The sequence below is a fragment of the Thamnophis elegans genome, chromosome 15, assembly GCF_009769535.1.
Source record: "Thamnophis elegans isolate rThaEle1 chromosome 15, rThaEle1.pri, whole genome shotgun sequence".
NCBI lineage: Eukaryota > Metazoa > Chordata > Lepidosauria > Squamata > Colubridae > Thamnophis > Thamnophis elegans.
In genome coordinates, this window is record NC_045555.1 from 6,049,207 (window position 1) to 6,064,176 (window position 14,970).

The following is a 14,970-nucleotide window of genomic DNA, read 5'->3' on the forward strand; positions in this document are numbered from 1 at the left end:
CTAGTTCTTCAATAACTCTTTAAGTAGATCCTCCTCGTGGTGCTTTTGAGGACCTCGGATACTGAACTGGATGAATTGTCTTTCTTAAGAATCGTAAGAATTGAGGGCAGCAGAGCTTAAAATGAATTTAAGGGAGGAAGAGAACATCTTTTGTGGGGATAAGAATTCGATCTTGGGGCGTTCTTTCGGCTGTTTGCAGCTTGGAAAGGGCACCATGGGGTGAGGTTTTTATGCCACCTTCAAGAGGCAAGTTGACTTTTTCTTCAACATCCTGTTCTCCTCTCTTGTGCAGTGATGCTCTGGAGCAGGCCATTGAGGAATTCACGCTTTCATGTGCCGGATATTGCGTGGCTACCTATGTGCTGGGGATTGGTGACCGTCACAGCGACAACATCATGGTGCGAGAGAATGGCCAGGTATTTTGAGGATCATGATAGCCATCGCTCTTAGACTTATATCCTGCTTAATTGTGCTTTATAACCCTCTCTAAACTCAGCGGTTTACAGAGTCGGCATATTGCCCCCAACAATTTGGGTCCTCATTTTACCCACCTCGGAAGGATTGGGAGGCTGAATCAACCTTGAGCCAGTTGGTCAGGATCGAACTGCTAGCAGTGGGCAGTCAGCCTGCAATAATGCAATCTAATCACTGGGAGGGAGGGAGAGAGGGACGAAGGAAGGAAGGAAGGAAGGAAGGAAGGAAGGAAGGAAGGAAGGAAGGAAGGAAGGAATAGCACTTAAGACTTATATACCGCTTCACAGTGTTTTTACAGCCCACTCTAAGCGGTTGACAGAATCAGCCTCTTACCCCCAACAATTTGGGTCCTCATTTTACCCACCTTGGAAGGACGGAAGGTTGAGTCAACCTTGAGCCTGGTGACATTTGAACTGCCAAATTGCAGTCAGTAGAAATAGCCTGCAGTACTGCACTCTAACCACTGCGCCACCGCAGCTCATACCTGACTTTCCTTATTAATTCCCATTTTATTCTATAGGAACCTAAGGTAGATTAGTGGATACAGCAATAGCACTTAAGACTTATATACCACTTCACATATTATTTTGTAACCTAAAAATTCCTAACGAGTTGGTTAACATTGTCCAAGTTAGGGTTATGCATTTCATTCATATTGTGATCCCCTGCATTGTAAATTGCTTGATTCTAAATATTACATACAGTTTTGATTCTGTCAAAGTTTGTTGAATAAATTCAAATCCAGAAGTGCACACAGATAACGGATGCAGTTGGATTCATTAACTTCTTGATACACATAAGAATAGATGAATAAATGTAGAATACCAACAGATGGTTCTTCCAAGTAAACACAAGGCAGGAGAGTTACAGACAAACACAAGCAGTTAGTTTCATTTCAGCAGACAAGCCCAGATAGACTGCTAGTTTACTTCTCAGAGCAGCAGACTGCTCAAGTTTCTGTTTCAATTCTCTGCACAGACTGAGTGTCAGCGTTCCAAATATCATGCAGAATTAAATCAGAGTCCAAGGCAGAGCTACCCTCCAAGTTCCAATTTAATAAGACAGACATGTTGGCGCATCTGTGGAATCCCAAATCTAAAAGCTTCCTGGGATTCCACCCAGTTGAAAGTTCATGATCTTATCACCACACCCATAAATCCATCACATGGTCCAATCTTCTTTGGCCACGCTGGCATTTCCACCCATCTAGTTCCGGTCAGATGCAGAGGTACGGAGACAAAAGATGACCTTGATTTCTAGAAAGGAATGACAACAACACAATTCTACTCCTTACTATTCCCCCTCCCAATTACTACACTAATAAAATAGCATAATGAAATAATAGAGTGTGGCAGGCCAAAGATCCTAAAAAGGAATATGACTGCAGGCCTGACACTCAAGATCTGTTGAAGCTCCCATTGGCTGACTTAGTTGCTATGCCTATTCATTGGCTGACCTTGTTCCCATGTCTCTCCCAGTCATGAATATTTTAACAGATTCGGAATTCTTTCATACACACGCTGCTCCTTTTTTGTTTGAAACAAAAACACTGCTGGATTTGCAATGTGAGAATTGTAAAACGTTTTCCTCCCTTCCCTTCAAACGTCCCTCTGCAGTTGTTCCATATTGATTTCGGCCACTTCCTGGGGAACTTCAAGACCAAATTTGGAATCAATCGCGAGCGAGTGCCTTTCATTCTAACTTACGATTTTGTCCACGTGATCCAGCAGGGGAAAACGAGCAACAGCGAGAAGTTTGAAAGGTAAGCGTGGGACAGAGGCTTGTCGTTCGGTTTCAACCAAGGTCCCTCTCCTCCACAGAGGAGAAATGCTCGTGGTTGGTCATATAGGGAGACTCAGTGTCAAAGGGTGAAACATCGGCAGCTTCAACTTGCCCTTAAGAATAAGGGGGCGGAGGTGTCGATTACGAATGGGTTAGTTTGGAGAAACGAAATTTATACGGTTTCACTGAAGCTTGTGAGACTCTGGAAACCTTTCAAGGACGTCTTAACAGGTGCGAAGAAGAAGGCAGATAGTTCCTATAACAAATTTGTTTACATGGTTTACAACAGAGGTGGGTTCCTACCAGTTCGCACCAGTTCGGTAGAACCAGTTCATCAAATCTACCGAACCGGTTAGAAGAGGTTCCACCAGTGGACCTGGAAAGCAGGCCACACCTACAGAAGAGGTTCCAAAATTTTTTGAAACCCACCACACACACACACACACACACACAGACAGACAGACTCACACAGAGAAAGAGAAAGAAAGGAAGAAAGAAATAAAGAAAAAAAGAAAAAGTGAGAGATGAAAGAAAAAAAGGAAAAAGGGAGAGAGAGACAAAAGGAAGGAAGGAGAGAGAGAGAGAGAGAGAGAGAGAGAGAGAGAGAGAGAGAAACACATGGCTGGCAAGCCACTCCCACCAGGTCACATAGCCAGCAAGCCACTTCCACAAAAGAGGCCACACCCACAGAGTAGGTTCGAAAAAAATTTGAAACCCACCACTGGTTTACAAGGAAGCCTGGGGGCGGGTTGGCTGGGAAAAAACATTGTTTTAATACGTTGAACTGATGCCTGAGAATTTCAGAGTTAGTTTTACCTCGTTATCATCATGCAATATATTCAATAAATGTTAAGCTTATCAGAAATTAAATGATCCATGACTTTTATCTGGATACTTGAGCTGGATGTTGACACTGAGTAGGCAGGCCCCCAAATAAAGTTCAGTTCAATTCAACTTACAGCTGGCAATTGATCTCCCAAATCTGGGACTAAGTAATTACCCCAGGGGTGAAATTCAATTTTTTTTACTATTGGTTCTGTGGGCTTGGCTTGGTGGGCATGGAAGGGGAAAGATACAGCAAAATCCCCATTCCCACCCCACTCCAGGGGAAGAATAAGCAAAATCCCCATTCCCTTCCCAATCTTGGGGGAAGGATATTGCAAAATCTCCATTCCCACACCACTCCTGGGGGAAGGATATTGCAAAATCCCCATTCCCTTCCCACTCCAGGGGAAGGATACTGTAAAATCTCCATTCCCTCCCCACTCCAGGGGAAGGATACTGTAAAATCTCCATTCCCTCCCCACTCCAGGGGAAGGATACTGCAAAATCCCCACTCCCTCCCCACTCCAGGGGAAGGATACTGCAAAATCCCCACTCCCTCCCCACTCCAGGGGAAGGATACTGCAAAATTCCCACTCCCTCCCCACTTCTGGGGAAAGGATATTGTAAAATCCCCACTCCCTCCCCACTCCAGGGGAAGGATACTGCAAAATTCCCACTCCCTCCCCACTTCTGGGGAAAGGATATTGTAAAATCCCCATTCCCTTCCCAATCTTGGCGGAAGGATACTGCAAAATCCCCACTCCCTCCCCACATCTGGGGGAAGAATATTGCAAAATCCCCATTCCCTCCCCACTCCTGGGGGAAGGATACTGCAAAATCCCCATTCCCTCCCCAATTTTGGGGGAAGGATATTGCAAAATCCCCATTCCCTCCCCACTCCTGGGGCCAGCTAGGGATGGTATTTGCCGGTTTTCCGAACTACTCAAAATGTCCGCTACCGGTTCTCCAGAACCTGTCAGAACCTGCTGAATTTCACCCGAGTTACTCCATGTGATCTTTTCCCCACCCCTCTCAGATTCAGAGATTACTGTGAAAGGGCATACATGATCCTTCGAGGCCATGGTCTTCTCTTCTTGCATCTTTTCTCCCTGATGAAAGCTGCTGGCTTGCCAGAGTTGAGCTGCTCCAAAGACATCCAGTATCTCAAGGTGAGGAGGAGGAGGAGGAGGAGGAGGAGAAGGAGGAGGAGATTTTGAGTGGGTTCACAATCTTCCAGATTTGGGCTGGATCATGAAATCCATTACAAAGAGTCAAGTGTTCTGAACACCACAAAAACGGAAGCTGAGCCATGGTGGCGCAGTGGTGAGAGGGCAGTACTGCAGGCTACTTCTGCTGACTGCCGGCTGCCTGCAATTTGGCAGTTCAAATCCCACCAGGCTGAAAGCTGACTCAACCTTCCATTTTTTAAATTTATCGTTAAATTTGTATCGCCGCCTACTCGCCCGTGGCATCCATCCTTCCGAGGTGGGTAAAACGAGAACCCAGGTTGGCGCGTGGCGACGCAGTGGTTAGAATGCAGTACTGCAGGCCGATTCTGCCCACTAGATTGCCAATGACTCCCGAGTTTGAAGGCCATTGTGCTAGCCCACGTGTAATTTATATAGGGACTGAGAAAAGGGGTGGGGTGGGGGGGAATAGGGATTTCTGCAGATTGCAAGAGACATAATATACATCAAAAGTGAGGCAGAAAGGAAGACAATATGATATTCCCAGTCTGCCTCCTACTTTGGTGTATTAACTTCTGGCTGAGGGTGAAGCTCTGATGTGGCCTCTTAAGAGTTAGCAGGGGTTTAGAATGGTGCCCCCCACAAAAAAATTGTGGGTGCTCCATCACTGGAGGTTTCTAAGTCGCTTGTCTGGGATGGTATAGTTTGAGCAGGGGGCTGGACTAGAATACCTCCAAAGTCCCTTCCATTCCATTCTATCCCTATTCATCTATCCTTTCCTATTCCTTACTCTACTCTCTACTCCACTCCACTATTATTTTATTCTGCTCTGCTCTACTCTATTATTATTCTATTCCATTCTGTTCTATTCTATTCCATTATTATCCTAGTCTAGTCTAATTCTACCGTATTCTACTCCAGTGTTTTTCAACCTTTTTTGTGCAAAGGCACACTTTTTCATGAAAAAAATCACGAGGCACACCACCATTAGAAAATGTTAAAAAAATTAACTCTGTGCCTATATTGACTATATATAAAGTGTTTTTCCCACGGCACACCTTACACTATGTCACGGCACACTAGTGTGCCACGGCACAGTGGTTGAAAAACACTGTTCTACTCTACCGAAGTCTACCGTATTGTAGTGTATTGTATTCCATTTCATTCTATTCTGTAGAAAACCTAGGTGAAGAGATTTCCTCTCACACATCCACCCCCCCTAAGGTCTCATTTACACCTTTCAGGACTCGTTGGCGTTGGGGAAGACGGATGAAGAGGCCCGGAAGCAATTCCAACTGAAGTTCAACGAGGCTCTTCGGGAGAGCTGGAAAACCAAAGTCAACTGGCTGGCCCATAACGTCTCCAAGGATAACCGCCAGTAGGGGAGGCCCTCTCCTGGAGTCTTTCCTTCCTGGCTCTCCGGGTGGAGCAGGCGGGCCCTTCCGCACCTTGCGTGAAACAGGTTGACAGGACCGTTTTTAGGCGGCCCAGATGTTGGTGGCAAGACGATGTCCTTATTCCAGAGGCCCTGCTTGGAAGCCCCTGGAGATAACTCCTCGGCCGAATGGTGATGGTGCGAGAGAATGAGGAGGAACCGTGGCACGATTTTGGCAACCGCCCTGTTTGATGACCTGCGTATAGCTGCAACTGTGTGTGTGTGTGTGTGTGCACGTGTGTGAGATTCGTATTTTATACTGCTCAATGGTACTCGACTCGCTCACTGGTTGAGATGAGGTGGTTGTGAGGTTTCAAAGATGCATCCAGAAGAGCTGGCCTCTTTAGAAAGAGATGGACTTTTCTCACAAAACTTGTTGGTTTTTGCACAAAACGTTGGAAACCCCCCCCATCCCCCCAATTCCCGGTCTTGCAAGGCCAGGAACTATCTTTTGAAAGAAGAGCCCTTAGTGAGAAGTACGGTGAGAAGTTTTGGCAAGGAGGTGGATGGTTTGATGACGTCACACGTCCTGGTTTTGTCCGATGCAGAAATGTTCTTGCAAACTTTTCAGTTACTTCTTAATTGCATTCTTTCTTTAAAAAAACAACAACTGGTCACTTCCCGATAACCCTTTTCCTTTTTAAAATCCAGCTTTTCAATAAATGCAAGTTTGTTTCACCAGTATCTTTGGACAAGGTTTGTTTCTGCTGGGGACCTGAGCATGTTTCCAAAAAATTTCAAAGCCTGAGATTCCTAACTACCGCTTGCCCAAAAATAAGACCTCCCCGGATAAGAAGCCAAATTGGGATTTTGAGCGCATGCGCTAAAATAAGCCCTCCCCTGAAAATAAGCCCTCCCTTAAAATATTTTAACTGAATGCGCAGCCAGTCCTGGGGGGGGAAGAGGGGGAACATCCCCCATGTGCTCCATATGCACCTGTCATCCACAGAGAACAGTCTTGCGGAGAGGCTGCTCCTGCCAACTCCGTCTACCGCGCCCCTCTTAGTGGCGGCCGCAAAAAGAGTGGCAAGCCCAGCGACAGTAGGGCTGGCAAGAGTGTGACAGAGACAGAACTAATGGCCCTCTCTGGATCAGCTGATCCACGGGTTGTGGGCTGAGGTTAAGGGGTCTCCTGTACCTCAAAAAGAATAAAACTTCACCCAAAATAAGGCCAAGCACTTATTTTAGGGGTCAAAAGAAAATAAGACCTGGGCTTATTTTCAGAGAAACACAGTACCAGTAGATATAGACACAAGGCAGAGATGATAGGTAGGTAGGTAGGTATAAATAGGGTAGGTGGTTATATGGATGGATAGATAGGATAGCTAGAGATAGCTAGATAGGATAGCGAGAAAGAGGGAGAGAGAGAGATACAGTAGGTAGATAGATAAGATGATAGCTAGATAGGACAGATAGCTAGATAGGATAGATAGCTAGATAAAGATATATAGATAGCTAGGATAAATAGAGATAGATAGATAGCAAGATAGAGATAGATAGATAGATAGGATAGAGATAGCTAGATAGGATAGATAGCAAGATAGAGATAAATGATTGATAGATGATAGATTAGATAGATAGATAGATAGATAGATAGATAGATAGATAGATAGATAGATAGATAGATAGATAGATAGATATTGAATTTGTGTTTATTTGTATGCCGCCCTTTTCCCTGGGGGGACTCAGGGCGGCTCACAATCAAAAAGGAAGGGGGAAACAGACTTTTACAAATAGAAGTACATAATTAAAACGCAACATTCATACCATTCGGGCGGGACACTATCTTTAGCCCCAGGCCTGACGGGATAGCCAGATTCTAAGGGCTGTGCGGGTAGATAGTAGATTGGTAGGTAGATAAAGACAGAGGCAGAGATGATAGGATAGACATAGCTAAATAGGATAGATAGCTAATGATAGGTAGATAGATACAGTAGATTGCAAGGTAGATAGACAGATCGATATGGTAGATAGATAAGTGACAGGCAGGCAGGCAGACACCAAGGAAACTTCTGGATCTCCCTTCCCGAAATGACAGCAATTCAACTCATCTTTTTTTAGAATCAGAAATTTATTGTAGCTCAGACTTTTCCAAACGTGACCTATTTACCAATATACACATCTGAAATGTTAGACCCATGATGGCTACAAAATGCATCAGAGGGGGAGAAAAAAAATTAACAGCCTTTCCGTATTAGCATGGGTGGGAGGGAGGGAGGGGAGGGGGAAAGCGGAGTGGACATGATTAGGTTTACAATCTCTAAAATACAGTTGCTAAACAGAGATGGGATCATGGAGAAAAAGGCTTAAGGTTTTTCTTTTTTTTCTCTACACGGTGACAACAAAAACACAGGACAAATTCAGACACAAGTTAAAGAGTGTTCCCAGTGAAAAGTCGTGTGTGGAAATCTTCCAAACCAGCTTTTCCCTTGCCTGTTTAATCAATCAACTGTTTTTTTCCTCCTATCCTTTTTGTTTTGCTTTTGCAAAAGGGGGGAGGGAAGGGGTGATGATTTGAGGAGGGGGGAGGGCGAGTGAAACTGCACTTGGCTTCCCGAGCTGTCCCGTTGCCAAAGGCACTGTGGAGATCACACCGGCCCAAAGGAAACCCTATGTACGTTTGGCAGTTAACAAAAGTTCTCAAAAGGATGCCCAGGGAGGGGGCATAATTCAAGCACCCCGCCCCACTGATAACAGGCACCTCATTTTTGCACGGTGAGATGGCCAGGACCAAAGGGAGAATTCTACCTGTCCAAATATTTCTGCCACAAATTGTGTCTCTTCCTTTCCTGTTCCTTGCTTCCCACTGCAAAAAATTTAAATTAAAAAAAAAAAGCTTCTATACCAGTGTTTCTCAACCTTGGCAACTTGAAGATGTCCGGACTTCAACTCCCAGAATTCCCCAGCCAGCATTCGTTGAAGTCCGGACATCTTCAAGTTGCCAAGGTTGAGAAACACTCTTCTATACTTTTGCAGCTGAAATCCTTATTTTTGAAATCCTTTTCCTCCTCCCTTTGTAATTTTTTTTTTTTTTTGTGCTTTTGACAGTTTTTGGGGAGATGATCTACCATGTAGCTGAAGGGAAGCTGTGTGTGTGATGTTTTAACAGGATGACAGAGTTGGAAGGGACCTCGGAGGTCTTCTAGTCCAACCCCCTGCTCAGGGCAGAAGGCCCTACATCACCTCAGGCAAATGGTTGTCCAGTCTCTTCTTAAAAACTTCCCGTTGATGGAGCCCCGGCAACTTCTGGTGGCAAGCAGTTCCACCGGTTAATTATTCTGTCGGAAAGTGTGATTAGCAAAGGGCTTTTCCACTTTGGCGACAAGAGCCGAGAACTTTTTTGTTCAAAAAGTGAAACCAACAGGGAGAAGATCCCTTCCTTGACACCCCCCAGCCCCCACCCTCAAATCCTCCAACCCTTTTCCACCCAGGAGAATGTGACATTTATTTCCTGCCACTACCGGTGTGTAAAGCTGCTTTGGGGGGGAGGGGGAAATCATTCTGCTCCTGGCACTAATTCACCCAGGCAAGGTTTAATGAAACGCTAGGTCGGTTTCCATCTCTTGGACCACTCTCGTCAACGTTATCTGGAATGTTGATGCGATCGCTGGGGTGGGGGGGGAGAGAAGGAAGAGCCCCATCCATTTGGGGGTATACAAAGACCCTCCCCCTCCTGTGTGTGTCCCTCCTCCCTCAATAAAAATAATAATAATAATAAAAAAAATAAGCCGGAGAGAAAAGACACCCACATCTCAAAGTTAGTGGTGTAGTAGCTACAGGAATGAATGGGAGTGTTGGGAAAAACAAAATGGCGCCAGAAGAGAAGCTTCCCTCAGAAGCCGAGGTGAACTTGGACCGCGCAGCTTTCTGGATCTGGCTCAACTCCTGAGAAGTGTAGTGTAAAACCCAGAGAGGGCCGTGTTTAAAGGGCCCCTAGGTGCTTTCAAAACGACAACGCCGACAACAACAGAAGCCGCGTAGCTTCCGAGGATAACAAGCGGAGTTGGCATCTGAAGGTGGCCGAGAGAAGAAGCTACCTTTCTTTCTTTTCTCCTCCCCTTCTTTTCGGAAAGAAAAAATGTATTAATTTTTTAAAAAAGCGGGGGGGGGGGGAGAAACCCATCCACAGACCTCGTTATGAAATCACAAGTCGAGTCCGTCGGCTTCCGGGTGGTTGTTGGTTTCTCTGCTTTACTACTTTTAAAACTTGTCTCAGGGAAGTTTAGGGGATTCTGGGGGAAAAAAAACCTTGAAATCGCTATGCTATGCTGCATGATTTTTTCATCGTTTTTTTCTTTAAAAACCTCCGCGCGGTCGTCTCCCTTCCCTCCCTCCCTCCCTGTCCCTCCCTAGCCCAGCCATGTTTTCACTACCACAAGTGACATAATTACATAGTTCCGACGTATTTACAAAATATTAAAAAGTCTTGTTAAATCTCCTAAATATCGATACCCCCACCCCATTCTGCCATTTTACACATGCACTAGAGTCGGGAAGGGGAAAAAAAGAGCGTTGTCCGCAGGGAGGACCCGAGACAACCGAAAATCAACTAAAAATCAAACCAAGGTGTTTGTTTTTTTTTCTTTTTAAGAAAAAGACTAAATAATAATAATAATTAAAAAAAAATAGGCTAGCTCTCAGTCGACAAAGGAGTGGCGGGTTGTTGTTTTCCCTTGCTTTCACCCCCTCGCAAATCAGAAAAAAGAGGTGTGAAGTAAGGAGGGTGGGGTAGAGAGAAGACATCCCCATATAAAATAATAAAAATAAAATAAAAGTTAATTCTAAAGGGGAGGGGGGGAAAAACAGAAGGGGAAGCATTAGATCCGGGCATATTTTACAAGCGTTGAGAAGACACCCTTTTCCCTGTGGTTCATTAAAACAGCCTCCTCCGCAAGCTGGAAACGGTGGCTGCTTTAAGAGCCACCCATACGTGGTCGCGGGCGGGAACGTCGCTCGCAAACGGGGGTGGGGGGCAGCTGGGATGACCGAGGCCCTTTGGAGGGAGATGACTGGGGCCAGAAAGTACAAGGCAAGGCCCTGCGGTTAAAAAAGAAAAGAAAGGGAAATCACCACAATCCAGTCACTGGTGGAGGGGAGGAAGAAGTGCTAGCTACATTTCTACAGGCAGGGGTTTGGGAAAGGATATGCCCGACATACGAAGGGGAGGGGGTGGGTGGGAGAGAAGGGAGACTGGCCAACTCTAATGGGGCCAAGAGACGGCCTGGCCTCTGGCACCCCTGAAAGGAAGGGAAGTGGTTTGTCCTGGCATTCTCCGGAGCGGGAGAACGAAATGAAACGAAAGAAAAACCGACGAGGCGAGCAGGGAGTGTGAAGCTCAGTAGGGCAGGGTCGAATCGTCCCACTCCAACTGCTGCTGCCGGTTGACGTGCTGGGGGTCCTCCTCCTGCTCGCCCCCACCCTCCTCCTCCTCGCTGCTCTCCGATTCCGCGCTGGTGATGTCGTCTTCCTCGCCCCCGTCTTCGCTTTCCTCTTCCTCCTCCTCCTCTTCCTCCTCGCTGCTGTGCTGGTCCTCGTACGTCTGGGAAACAGAGACACATGGAGACTCTCTTTCAAGGGGCTCTCCCGTTTGGGGGGGAGCACCTTAAGAGAGAACCCTGGGGGGGCAGTCGCCTTCCCTCCTGTCTTACACCCGGAGATTCAACTCAAAGTCTCATCAGAGAGCTCGAGGGAGGAACAGGCAGGCTACGGGAGAAAAGGATGGACAGGAGGAAAGAGCACCACTAAGAGGTATTTTGAGTGGTGGGTGTGAAGGGGGATGTGGGTGTTGCGTACGGAGATGAGAATAAGGAGCTGCTTTCCAAGAAATAATAGAGAGAGGAATTGGCCCAATTTGGGGAAAATTTTCCTAAAACAACGGGGTCCTTCCTAGCATTTGAAGTTTCCCATGCGGAAAGTCAGTCATGGAAACTGTAAAATAATGGTGCTTTTAAGAGCCGTGTAGGCGCGGTGGTTAGAATGCAGTACTGCAGGCTGACCACTAGTAGTTTCACCCTCACTGCCTCAAGGTTGGCTCAGCCTTCCATCCTTCCAAGGTGGGTAAAATGAGGACCTGGATTGTTGGGGGCAAGAGGCTGACCCTATCAACGGCTTAGAAAGGGCTGTGAAGCACTGTGAAGCGGTATATACCATATTTTTCGGAGTATAAGACGCTCCGGAGTATAAGGTGCACCTGAGTTTTGGGGGAGAAAAATAATAAGAAAAAAATTCTGCCTCTGCCTACCAGCATCCATGGTATTCAGCTGACACATGGTAACAGGATTAGCCAATGAATAGGCATAGCAACTAAGTCAGCCAATGAGGGCTATTTGGAGTCTGAAATTTGCTGTGTGAGCAACAAGGAGACAGGAAGGAGCCTGGCTTAGTTGAGGGCTGTAAAGCACTGTGAAGCAGTATATAAGTCTTAAGTACTATTCCTTCCTTCCTTCCTTCGTCCCTCTCCCTCCCTGTGGTTAGAATGCAGTATTGCAGGCTGACTCTGCCCACTGCAAGCAGTTTGATCCTGACCGACTGGCTCAAGGTTGATTCAGCATTCCATCCTTCCGAGGTGGGTAAAACGAGGACCCAAATTGTTGGGGGCGATATGCTGACTCTGAGAACTGAAAACTAAAAGTGAAACTGCTTGTGTTTTGCTTGTATTTACTGCTACCTTGGAAAACCTGCTTTTGGTAATGTATTGTATATTATTATTATTATTTTGAATCTTGCTGAATCAGTCACTCTGCTTTCTGAATGTGATTGCTGCTGAAAACTCTGACAAGCCAGGTCAGCTTCAGCACTTATTGCAGCCTGATTTCATCAGCACAGCTGATTGGCAGATGGGTCGGACTGCTGGAATGTCGGCTGTTCCAGGCTGCAGGGATTGCCACAGACCATCGCTGCCTCCATGCCTCGCGTTTTTGGTCTCTGGTGAGGGTGGGTGGGGATACATTCGGTATCTAAGACGCGCCCAAATTTTCGCCCTCTTTTTTTGGGGAAAATGGTCCATCTTATGCTCCAAAATCATGGCAAATGTTAGGAATATAATTCTAACGGTTGGGTTGGCAATATATAAATCTTGTAACAATGCTATACCTGTTTCTTTAAATCATGCTGTAAATGTGATTGGGTGCTGTTTCCTCAATCGGCCATAAGAGGGAGCCAGAATGACTCTTAGCTCTCTCTGTTTTGTTAGATGCTGGGCTGACCTGATCTGAGTGCCGTGAGCTATTGTAAGTTTTGCAATTGTTAGCAAACTTTGTGTACCGGACTGATTATATGATTACTGGTCTATGTTTTTTGGATTATCCCTTAACTGAAAGACATTGATGACTGACTGTCTTATCCGTGTATGACTTGGACTGTTTGATGGACTCTGATACCTCTATTTCCACGAAAGTAAAAGCCTATTTAAACTGCAGTGTCTCTGTATGCTGGTTTGTGTGTTCTCCAACACAACTCTCATAATGCTTCGCTGAACGTACTCGCTCTCCCAACGGGGAGCTTACCTAACAGTAAGTCTAAGGACTATTGCTATTAAAGAAAAGATGGGACCAAAATCCTTGGCTCCCCACCCACGACAGCTCCAATCAATCCAACTCAAAAGTTATAACGAGAATATCAGTTTGCCACTCCGAACTTTGGGTCGAGCCAAGATCTCAACCAGCCTTTACCTCCATGGGGTTAACGGTGATGGTCAAGGCAGAGTCATCCCAGTCCATCTCGTTCTCCTTCCCAGAGTCCTGGTCCCGCATTGTCCGCTGATGGGCCGCTCGGATCCGGAAGACTCCAAGGATGATCATGAAAACCAGGAAGCTGACGCACACCACAATCACCACCGTGGCAGTACTGGGAACCACTGGGGAACAGCGTGTTCAGAAGAGGAAGGGAGTTAGGTGTGAAGGGAAGGCAGGAGGCACAGAAATGCATTCATTTTTTTTGCCTGTTCTGGGTGGCGGGAATTTGGGGCAACTGATCTTGGGAACAGAATCTGCGGGGATGTAAGCGGAGAAGCAGAATGGGCTAACTCGTATACCAGGGATCTACTGTATTTTCTCCAAAATAAGGCCTAACTGGAAACTAAGCCCTAGCATGATTTTTAGGATGCTCGTAATATAAGCCCTAAGACACACGGTGGCTCAGTGGCTAAGACGCTGAACTTGTCGGATCAAAAAGATCGGCAGTTTGGCGGTTCAAATCCCTAGCCCAAACCGGAACACATGCGTGTAACGGAGCGAGTTCCCTTACTTGTCCCAGCTTCTGCCAACCTAGCAGTTCGAAAGCACGTAAAAAACGCAAGTAGAAAAAACAGGAACGATCTTTAGTGGGCAGGTACCAGCGTCCCATGCTCCTTCGGGAGTTGAGTCATGCCGGCCACATGACCACAGAGACGTCTTCAGAGAGCGCTGGCTCTTCGGTTTTGAAACGGAGATAAGCACCGCTTCCTAGAGTCAGGAACGACTAGCACAGACGTGCAAGGGGAACCTTTACCTAATATAAGCCCTACCCCAAAAATGAGCCACAGTTCCGACTGTCAGCCAGACAGATACATTTAATACCGTATTTCCCCCCAAATAAAACCTAATCAGGAAATAAACCCTAATGGAGCAAAGATTAATATAAGACCCAGTCTTATTTTGGGGAAAATATGGTAATTCCCTTTTTGCATATTCACATAGTGATTCTGCAGAAGTCCAGAAACTCCAAAAAAATTCCCCCCTTTCCTCGAGTAAGTTTCTAATTGCTACCTCCTTTTCGAGAGCCGGAAAATCCCAAGACAGGCAGGGAACAAACAGTGTAATTAGCAGCAGTCCACTGTCTGTATATTTAGGTTTGCCATCATTTTTATGATACGGTGGCAACAAACTGGAGACTGACGTTTGGTGATGCAACGTTTCTGAATATTCTGCTTTATTCTATTCATTTTTCCCAACAGGTATGTTTCAGAAAGCTAGGAAGCTGTTCTTGATCCTAGCAGGAAGGCCTACATTTTAGCATCTTTAATTACTGCTGCTCAGATGTAATTTGGTTTAATGCGGTGTTTCCCAAACTTGGCAACTTTAAGACATTTGGACTTCAACTCCCGGAATTACCTATAGCCAGTGTGGCTGATTGGGGAAATTCTGGGAGTTGGAAGTCCACACATCTGAAAGTGGCCTAGGTTGAGAAACCCTGTGTCAGGTTTCCTAAAAATGCCTTAATTGATTCATGAGTATCAAGCCAAGTTTCAATACAAAACTAGTCATTTATTAGGCGCACCATAGGCAAGAC

At 46.0% G+C, this 14,970-nt stretch overlaps 2 protein-coding genes across 4 annotated transcripts in view; one reads left to right on the top strand and one right to left on the bottom strand.

Annotated features, from left to right (window-relative positions):
• The window catches only part of PIK3CD (phosphatidylinositol-4,5-bisphosphate 3-kinase catalytic subunit delta), a 48,399-nt gene extending 42,018 nt beyond the window's left edge, over positions 1-6,381 (top strand). For all 3 annotated transcript variants that reach the window (XM_032232290.1, XM_032232289.1, XM_032232291.1), the window contains exons 20-23: positions 293-416; positions 2,091-2,236; positions 4,118-4,250; positions 5,513-6,381. In XM_032232290.1, coding sequence (XP_032088181.1) covers positions 293-416; positions 2,091-2,236; positions 4,118-4,250; positions 5,513-5,650 — 541 coding nt within the window. In that variant the 3' untranslated portion in view covers positions 5,651-6,381. The remainder of the gene's footprint in view (positions 1-292; positions 417-2,090; positions 2,237-4,117; positions 4,251-5,512) is intronic.
• Positions 6,382-8,723: 2,342 nt separating this feature from the next.
• CLSTN1 (calsyntenin 1) overlaps positions 8,724-14,970 on the bottom strand; it is a 59,210-nt gene continuing 52,963 nt past the window's right edge. The window contains exons 19-20 of the mRNA XM_032232200.1: positions 13,374-13,558; positions 8,724-11,242 (exon numbers count right to left, since the gene is read on the bottom strand). Coding sequence (XP_032088091.1) covers positions 11,039-11,242; positions 13,374-13,558 — 389 coding nt within the window. The 3' untranslated portion in view covers positions 8,724-11,038. The remainder of the gene's footprint in view (positions 11,243-13,373; positions 13,559-14,970) is intronic.